General features: G+C 48.5%; 1 protein-coding gene across 1 annotated transcript; it reads right to left on the minus strand.

Annotated features, from left to right (window-relative positions):
- Window positions 1–2,601: 2,601 nt before the first annotated feature.
- LOC137462710 (tetraspanin-18-like) lies at window positions 2,602–8,638 on the minus strand. The gene is made up of 7 exons (XM_068173332.1): window positions 8,488–8,638; window positions 8,047–8,241; window positions 7,429–7,503; window positions 7,090–7,188; window positions 6,829–7,008; window positions 6,492–6,575; window positions 2,602–6,136 (listed from the first exon to the last, which is right to left on the minus strand). Exons 1-7 carry the CDS (start codon window positions 8,542–8,544, stop codon window positions 6,089–6,091), a joined length of 738 nt encoding a protein of 245 aa, XP_068029433.1. The 5' UTR covers window positions 8,545–8,638; the 3' UTR covers window positions 2,602–6,088.
- Window positions 8,639–9,888: the final 1,250 nt, after the last annotated feature.

Consider the following 9,888-nt stretch of genomic DNA (forward strand, 5'->3'; position numbering starts at 1 on the left):
GTTTTTATGAAATAATTTAAAGGACTGATAGATGACCCTATTGGTTTGTCTGAACAGGTGGATCAGTTTTTAGGACCAAACACCTATACTTGGGACGAAATGCAGTCCATCCTAGGCATACTGTTTACCCCAGAGGAAAGGGAAATTATCAAGATAGCACGTATAGCAATCTGGGATAGAGAGCATCAGAATGGACCACAGAATGGGGAAGAAAAGATGCCCATCCAACATCCTCCCTGGAACCACAAAAACGAGGAGGGGAGATGAAATATGGAAGACTATAAACCATTGATAATTAGAGGAATAAAGGAGGCTGCTCCACAGAATCAAAGCATGAGTAAAGCTTTTGATGGAACAACAGTGGAAGGATGAAACCTCCATGGAGGAAAGACTCAGGAGGAATATGAGACATTGACCAGGAATCAGCAGCCAGCAAGACACTATTAAAGGTTACTTTTGTCATGCATTCCTGGCTGGCCAGATATCAGGAAGAAATTACAAGAGCTTGAGGATTGGCAGGAACAAAGATTGAATGAACTGTTGAGAGAGGCTCAGAAGGCTTATGTGGGAAGAGAAGAGGAGAAGGCAAAGACAAAAGCCAAGGTTATGGTGGCAGCAATAAAAGAAGGGAATTGATCTGTTAGGAGTGGTACCCTCAACAGGATAGAGAAGGATGTCAACCGAGGCTTTCAGGGACAGTGATAGGCAGGGTGAAGCAGGAACAACAGAACAAGATCAAGGTTTCATGTGTTTTTATTGTAAGGGAAAAGGACATCGAAAGAGGGACTGTCCTCAAAGAAGTAGAGATTTGGATAGTAGAGTGAGAACAACAAACCAAGATCAGAATTTCAGGTGTTCACATTGTAGGAGAAAGAGACATTTGAGGAGGGATTGTTCTCAAAGGAAAAGGGATTTAGAACTGTATAGGGAAGCACAAAATGAGACAGAGGACTAGGGGAGTCAGGGGCTCTGTCTTCTGGGGATAAAATACCATCGTGAGCCCTTTATAACCCTATATTTAAGTCCCCCCAGAGAAGAAGTTTTTTGAGTTTTTAGTTGACACAGGAGCTGAGAGAATGTGTACAGAAAGGGAGGTGAGAAGAGCCGACAATCTTTGCAGGTAACAGGAGCAAAAGGAGAAGGCTTTCAGGTGCCTGTTATCAAACAGGTAACCTTTGAAGTGAGTCATAAAACAGGAATGAGAGACATATTATTGGTACCAGGGGCAGGATGGCATCTTCTTGGGAGGGATTTGCAAGTACAATTAGGAATTGGGGTGTTACCAAAAGAAGGGGAAATGGTAGTGAAACTGTTCAAATTAAAAGAAGATGATGAAAAGAAAATAAACCCAATTGTATGGACAGGACCCAAGAATCAGGGAAAACTAGACGTGATGCCCATTACAATTACAATAACTGATGAAAGTCACCCAATCCGAGTTTGTCAATATCCTATCTCCTCGGAAGGGCAAGGAGGGTTACAACCCATTATTGACTCTCTGATCAGGATGGAACCCTGGCATTGTGTATGTCTCCTCACATTACCCTGATTCTACCTATTAGGAAATCAGATGGTACCTACAGACTGGTACAGGATCTGAGAGAAGTGAATAAAAGGACTATTGACTGATATCCCATGGTTCCTAAGCTATACACTCTCTAAAGTAAGATACCACCTTCACATCAATGTTCAGTATAATAGGTCTTAAAAATGCTTTTGGGATTTGTCCTTTGGCTGAGGAGAGTCGGGACATTTTTGCTTTTGAGTGGGAGGATCTTAACATGGGACGAAAACAACAGCTGAGGTGGATGAGATTACCCCAAGGGTTTACAGAATGCCCACATTTGTTTGGGTGGGCCACAGAGGAGACCCTGTGATTCTCTACCCTGAGTCCTGAAATTAAACACATACAATATGTAGATGACTTGTTACTTTCCAGGACTGAGGAAGGAGAAGTTAAGGAAGGCAAAATAGGCCTTCTAAATTTTCTAGGAGCCCAGGGATTGAGGGCATCAAAGAAAAAAATCCAATTTGTGGAGCAGGAGGTCCAGTATTTGGGTCATATAATTAGTAAAGGCAGCCGACAGTTACATCCAGGAAGGGTTACAGGGATTGTCTCAATGACTAGACCAAAAACAAAGAAAAAATAAGGCAGATTTTAGGATTACAAGGATATTGCTGATTGTGGATTGAGGGATACATCCAGGCTGTTAAGATTTTGTATCAAAAGTTAGTTGAAGAGGAGATAATCTGGACAGAGGAGGATGAAAACAGATTTGAAGAAATAAAACAAAAATTGATAACTGTCCCTGCCCTCAGCCTTCCTGCTCTAAAAAAGCCCTTTCACCCACAGCCTTCCTGCTCTAAAAAAGCCCTTTCACCCATTTGTGAATGTGGATAATGGGGTGGCCCATGGGGTCCTAACCCAGGACTGGGGAGGATGTAGAAAATCTGTGGCATACTTGTCTAAGTTGTTGAATCCTATTAGCATGGGGTGCCCCTTGTGCACTCAAGCTGTAGCTACTGCATCACTGCTGATGGAGGAGAACCAGAAATTAACCTTTGAGGAAAAGTTACAAGTATATACTCCCCATTCAGTAAGAAATATCTTAAACCAAAAGACTGAAAAGTGGCTTACAGACTCTCAGATACTCAAATATGAGGCCATATTAATAAATGGGTATTATTTGGAATTAGTTACAGATAAGTATTTAAACCCAGCTGAATTCCTATATGGAGAACCATTCAGAGAATTAGAACATGACTGTCTGGACATAACTGAATACCAAACCAAGGTGAGGCAGGACTTGACTGACCAGCCTCCCCAAGGAGGAAAGATCCTCTATATAAAGGGCTCTTCAAGGTATATACAAGGGCAGTGGAAATCCAGGTATGCCATCAGAAATGAACAAAAGATGACAGTAGCTGAAAAAGGGGAATTGCCCTCAGACTAGTCAGCCCAAGCTTGTGAGTTGTGTGCTTCAGTCCGGGCTTAAAAACTACTAGACCATGAACAAGGGACAATCTATACTGACTCAAAATATGCCTTTGGAGTAGTGCACACCTTTGGAAAAATAAGGGAAGAAAGAGGGCTGCTTAACTCAAGAGGGAAGGGACTGATACATGAAAGGTTGATTCTGGAAGTCTCAGAAGCCATGAGGTTACCAGAAGAGATTGCTGTAGTCCATATTAAGGGTCACCAGAAGGGAATGGCCATAAAGATCGGAGGAAATAATCTGGCCAATAGACAAGCAAAGGATGCTGCAAAAAACAGGGAGAAGAGAATGATGATAGTCCTAACATCAAAAGACAAAGAATCAGGGATTCCAAGGTTTAGTAAACCAGAAGAGGACAGATTGAGGGAGATAGGGGCAGAGAAGAATGATGCAGGTATCTGGAGGCTCCCAGAGAGAAGGCAAATGTTAAATAGACCCCTTGCCAAAGAAGTATTAGACAGAATACACCAAAAGACCCATTGGGGTACCCGAGCCTTCTGTGATGAGTTTTTAAAGAATTATGGGTGTGTAGGAGTCTTTGGAATAGCAAAACAAATAATTGGTAAATGAGGAGTTTGTCAAAAGGTGATCAAAAAGGCAATGAGAAAAGCAACCCCAGGAGGTGGCGAACTAGCCCTAAGATCCTTTCAAAGCATACAGGTGGACTTTATCAAACTTGCCAGATCCAGTGATAGAAATTCTTACTGATGTTAGTGATCATTTGACTCACTGGGTCGAGGCTATACCTGCTGTGAGGGCCACAGCCAATATTATCTTGAAGATGCTGTTAGAACAAATTACTCCCCAATATGGGATGGTGAACAGGATTGATTCAGATAGGGTAACACACTTCACTTCCAAGGTTTTATAATAGATTGTCCAAGCAGTGGGAATAAAATGGGATTTACATACACTGTGGCACCCACAATGTTTCGGATGGATTGAGAGGATGAATAAGGCCCTTAAAAGAACCTTGACTAAGTTAATGATTGAGACTCAAATGTCTTGGATAAGATGTTTACCCCTAGCATTACTATGGTTTAGAATACAACCTTGGTCCGACCTAGGTATATCCCCTTATGAGATGATGTTTGGGTTACCCATTTTAGCTTCAACCCACGAAGTTGCAACCTATGAAGAGGAGGAAGTAAATGTCATGAAATATGCTAAGACCACAGCACAAAATCTAGAGGACTTATGAAAACAAGGAATGATTCCCCAAATTCCCCTTCTATACTTCAAGATACACAATATAAAACCTGGGAATTGGGTGTTAATTAAATCCTGGAATGATCAACCATTGATACCATAATAGGAAGGTTCCTTTCAAGTGCTAATATTAACCGAGACAGCCATCAGAACCGCTGAACGAGGGTGGACCCACGCTAGCCAAGTCAAAGGACCTGTGGAAGAACCTGAGGAGTGGACTACAACATCTGAACCAGGTGGTACAAAACTGACTCTTAAACAGGGATTAAGAGGTAACGAACTGAGATGATCCGAATAATCCGGAGAATATTAAAAGGAGCACAGAAAATGGGGAAGGACAGCCAAGTTTGTATGGACTCTGAGAGACCTCGATTTCACACCAGGGAAAGACACTTAAGCTCCCAGCAGAAGGACCAGGACTGTATTGGTCAAAAGGGAGAGGGTGTAACATATTGACATTAGTATGTGATGTATTATTGAGGTTATCATTCTCTGTGGATGGAAACTACTAGAGTCTGTTAAATGGGAAGAGCTTGGAGGACCAGGAAAAGGTCATAATGGAAAAAGTACTAAAGGCAACTAAAACTGGAAGGTGGCAAAATTGGGAGAAGTAACAAAGGGATGGAGGGCAAGACCGGCTTGGCCTCTGTACTTTCCACCAGGAAAATCATACACACCTGCTATAGGTAGCGACCCTATAAGGCATGGTGGGTGGAAGTAAAAGCCATACCGGACCTCTGTTACTCCCATTTTCGTCTGTCACTTGTCTTTTATTACAGAGGACTACCCATATCATGAGAGCCATCAATCATTTTCTCAGGGAGACTCAAGGTTTTTGCTGCCCTGAACCACGTCAACAGATAATGTTGGGACTCATTCAAGTATATTTCAAGTTTATCTAATCAGATAAAACGAGAACAAGTTAGGAGACGTTGATTTTACTAGACACTATATGAATTGTTTTTGTATTATTGGATGTTGTAATATGGTTGATGTTAGGTTGGACAATTTTAAGTAAATACGGTTAATGTTGGGTTGGTCAATTTCAAGTGTTGTAATGAAATTGGAAATGAGACTCATTTGCATGAGCAAAATAAATGAGGTATCAAGAGAAAAAGGGGTGATTGTAATGAATAAGGTGTAGTGATTGACTCATGCAAATGAGGAGGAGTTATTAAGTATGGTGGGAAGAAGTTGTGCTAAGGTTTACAGTTCTTTTGACATGTACTTTTGTTGTTCCAGTTTGGTTTTGAAGCGTTTTGTACTCTCCCTCCAATCCTCCCGTCCCCCTGTGTGGTTGCTGCCTGGCAACTTTAGCCAACAGAGCTGTCAAAAATGTCGGGGAGGGCATACACTTGCCCCTTGCAAGAGGTGGCAGGGAGTGGGGGACACTTGTTGCTGGGAGGCTTGGCAGGGTAACATCTCACCACCAGTCAAGATGCAAGAGGGGCTCCACCAACGAGAGGCACAGAGGGCTAACTGACAGACCTTGGGAGGAGTCAAATCTACTTACAAGAATGAGCTCATGGACCCTAGGAGGAGACAAGTATATATATATGGGCAAAGGAACAGACTGTGGGAAGTGCTGGGAGGGCATAGAAGGACTGTGTATGAATATTAATGTGGCTGATGCAACCTTGAATATATAAAAGGCAAAGATGCCATTTTGTGAGCTGAGCCTCTGGTGAGCAGAGAGAGTGTCACTATGCTCCTAGCGCTGTCTCCTCTTTGCTTTGTAACTTTAACAGGTTCTAATTAAATTTTATTTACTCATTCCCGCCCGGGGTCTGAGTCATTTATACAGTGATGAGCTGATCTCTGTTGAGTGAGGAAAGGCTGTGTCCTCAGCTGCTCCCAAAGCCCTGGGCATGTCCCTGTCCCACTCAGTCGAAGTTGTAGTAAAGGCAGAAGGCGAAGAACATGGCAAAGATCTGGAATGATGGAGGTGGGAAAGGGTCAGCCTCATAGCAGGGCTGGGCCAGGCCAGGCCTAGCTGCGGTTGGAAGCAGAGAGGGGCAGGAAGATTTTTGGCCTGGGGCCATCACTGTGCCCCTCGAGGGGCCTGGGCCAGCTCTCCTGGTGCTGCACAGGGACACCAGGGCGAGAAGACCCAGGGGGAGTAAAACAAACCCTTCCTTGTTCCTTCACCTGCCCTATCTGCAGCAGAGAGCAGGCTCTGTACCCCAAGACAGACCTGAGCCCATTTGTGCTCTCCTTGCCCACTGAGCAACCCCCCTTCCACAAAGAGTAGACATTCTGCCTGCCCTGTCCCCGGCCCCTCATTACCTCGATGCCTAGCACAGCTAAGCTGCAGGTCCCAGGGAGGGAGATGTACCTCTGCAGGGTCTTGCCGAAGGTAGAGAAGCAGCCCTGGGGCAGAGAGAGGAGGGAGGGGCTCTCTCATGTTCCCCATGGCCACAGAGAGCCCAGAGGGGGACTGGGTTGCAGGGGGATGTGGGGGGTCCCTTGTGGGGCAGGACGAGCTGAAGACTTCGGGAACCATTGGACTGTTGAACCACAACCAGGCAATGTCCCTGGTTTCTGTCCCTTATGCTCCACTCCATGAGCCTGGGAAGGGCTGAGGCTGGGACAGGTACACAGACACAGCAGAGTTGTGCTGTACCTGCTCATGGATGTAGCCAGGGCTTCTGTCCTGGCACTGCTCCCAGCCCAGGAGCTCTCCCACCTGCAGAAGCCCATCCCGGGCACAGCATGCTCGTGGCCAAGGCATGCCTGGGTGCAGTTCTTGGAAGCGGGAGCCATTCCCAAAGTCTTCGGGTCCTAAAACACCACAGCACGAGAACTGGAACAGAAGGGAAACATCATCACTGTGGACACTCTTGGTGGATCCTGTGCATCCCCCAGGAGCCTCCCAGCTGCTCACCGTGACCATGAGGGTGTTCCAGGCTGTGGAGAACACCTCAGCACCCTCGTCCCCACCATAGTTTCTCTGCAGCTCAGACAGGAAGTTCTCAGGCTGGACCTGTGGAATTGGTGCCAGGGCTGGGACTGTTCCTCTCCCACTCTGCTCAGGACTAGCTTCTTTTGGGGAGAATTGGGCACCTAGTGGACACCCCCCAACCTGCTCTGCAGTTTGCATTGTGGTGATGATGATGGAGGTGAGGGGAAGGGTGTCCCTACACCAGCCCCAGTTGCCTGGTGGACTCAGAGCCATGGCCATGGCATGACAGAGGGAGGCGGGTGACACTGGGGATGCCAGTACCTGTTTCCAGTGCACCAGGAAGAGAACGGCCCCAATGAGCTGTGTGAGGAAGACGAGGCTGACGAGGATGAAGAACTGGAAGGCAGCAGGTGAAGGAGTCAGAAACCAGCCTGATCCCATCAGAAGCTTGCTCACGTTATCCCTGCCCTCCTCTGCACCAGCTCTGCCTGTACCCTGTGTCCCTCAGACCAGGGACATCTGTACAGCTCCTGGGGACAGATGCCACATCTCTGACCACTGTGGCTGCAAGGCAGGGGTTAAAAACGAGCAGTGTCTGCAAGGGACTGGGGATGCTGAAGAAATGGGGGTCTTGGTGCTCAAACAGGTGTTTTTCTGCCCCTTACCAGCAGTGGGGTCATCTTGGAAATGCCATGTGAGAAAAGCCAGTGGCTTCAGAGAGAATTGACCCTACGTGGTGGCTTTATAAATCGCCTGGGCTCTAAACTGAGACTCACCAGGTGGGAAGTGGATGGAAGGACATGTTGAGGATGAGGAGCACCAGCTCCTTGCTCCTCCAGGAACAGCTGCATCCCCCACCACCATCCAGCCCATGACTCCTGACCCAGTGCCCCCTGGCCATATCCTGCAGCCCCTTCACACCCATCTTCCCTCCCTCACCAGCAGTAGGAGTGGGCGGCTCCGGCGCAGGGCCCCACAGCAGCCCAGGAAGCCCAGCAGGGACAGGGCGATGCCCACGACCAGCAGCAGCCACGCGCCTGCACTCAGCACGGCCCTGGCGGCCACGATGTCTTGGAAACCGGACGGGTCCACGGCCACCCAGACTCCCATGCCTGCCAGGCATGTTCCCCCAGCCTGCAGGGGGAGGTCAGGAGATGATCATGGGCTCAGGCAATGTCCAAGGCTTGGTCCCCTCCCTGGGAATGGGTGACACCCACCCCTGAGCCAGACAGAAATGTCATCCCCTGTGGATGGGGGATGCTTCAACCCTTGGTTCCCTCCCTGGGACCTGCGTCACCCACCCCTGAGCCAGCTGGAGTTATCAGTCCCAGGCACAGGTCCCCTCCACCCCTGCACCCCACAGGGCCCAGGGGGACTCACAAACACCAGCACGTTGAAGATGAACATCAGGTACTTCACGCAGCTCAAGACACCCATGGGGACACCGGGAGGGGGGGACACCGCAGTATTTGTCCCTATGGAGAGGAGAGCAGAACCCTGGCCACAGCCAGCCCTGACTTGTCCTGGACCCCTTGGCTCCAGCAGAATGTGGGGGAATGCAGCCTCCCAAAATTCCCAGATCATTTTCTATCCCCACCATCTCCCATGACACCCCAAAAAGCCCCAGACTTGTGTCCTCTCCAAATATGTGTCCCCTCCCAACCACATGTCCCCTTCAAACCCCATGTCTCCAGTCCTTTGTCCATCTAAACCCTGTGTCCCCTCCAAATCTTGTGTCCCTTACAAACCCATGTCCCCTACAGACCTTGTGTCCCCACCAAATCGCGTGTCCCCTACAAATTCCATGTCCCCTCCAAACCCATGTTCTCTCTAAACCCTGTGTTCCTTTCAGCCCCCACACCACTCACCCTGCAGGGATAGTGGGCGACCCAGGTACCTCCGGCCTTCCCTGGTGCTGCCAGCACCTATGTAACATCACGAAGGTCGGAAAATCTCTCCCCCCTTGCGACTCCAGCAGTCCCCAAGAAATCTCTTCCAGCAGCAAGGCCATGAATGATTGATGGGGAACAGGATCCACCATTGTGCAGCCGGAGGCTGGGAGTCTCCTGCTCTTGTCAGCCAAGGAAATTAAACCTGTGGGCAGGGAAAGACGAGCCACCCCACCAGGCTGGGGGTGACCTCGGCCATTGATAATTGCTGTGGCCATTAGGGGAAAGCCCTCAATGGCCACACACGGGCAGGCAAGGGCTATCGGCTGTTGGGACACAGGGCCATCCCAGATGGATGACAGAGTCTGTCACCTCTTGTTGCCCACTTTAGGAGCTCTCTAAACACTGAGTCACGTTAGAAAGGAAACATTATTTATTCTGAACCAGGTACAAAGAGAAGGTTTCCACAAATCAAGCACACCGAGGGATAAAAGATTAAATACAGTAAAATTTACATGAACCTGCATATCTAAAGCATATTCTTCGCCTGCCTAATGCATATTTTTTTAGGTGATGTGACTTTCCTCAATGCTCGAAACACGAAGTTCTTCATTAAAGCATGTTCTGTTGGAGAAATGGAACTGGGACGGTTACGTTGGCAAAAGCGGGAGGATTCATCCTGGGGGCGGATAACTCCGCTGGAGGGCGCTGTCGGTGTCACCGCAGCCCCAGGGGCCGGAGGCGCCGTCCCCCCGCGCTACCCCCGGGGCGCCAGCAGGGGGCAACGGAGCGCGCGGCCACAAAGCTGCGCCACGCGGCCAGAGCGGCTTCCGCCGGCACCCCAGCGAGGCGGCTCGGCCAATCGCAGCGGGCGGCGGCCGTTGGGGCGGGA

This window comes from Anomalospiza imberbis, chromosome 26 (assembly GCF_031753505.1).
Source record: "Anomalospiza imberbis isolate Cuckoo-Finch-1a 21T00152 chromosome 26, ASM3175350v1, whole genome shotgun sequence".
NCBI classification, from domain to species: Eukaryota; Metazoa; Chordata; class Aves; order Passeriformes; family Viduidae; genus Anomalospiza; species Anomalospiza imberbis.

What these genes read in the sequence shown, in the direction of transcription:
- LOC137462710 (XM_068173332.1), bottom strand. Translation starts at nt 8,544, where the DNA reads ATGGGTGTCTTGAGCTGCGTGAAGTACCTGATGTTCATCTTCAACGTG. An exon ending in TCTTCAACGTGCTGGTGTTT is followed by an intron (nt 8,242 to 8,487) that starts GTGAGTCCCCCT and finishes CTCCCCCTGCAG; the next exon opens with GCTGGGGGAACATGCCTGGC. An exon ending in TCCTGGTGCACTGGAAACAG is followed by an intron (nt 7,189 to 7,428) that starts GTACTGGCATCC and finishes CCAATTCCACAG; the next exon opens with GTCCAGCCTGAGAACTTCCT.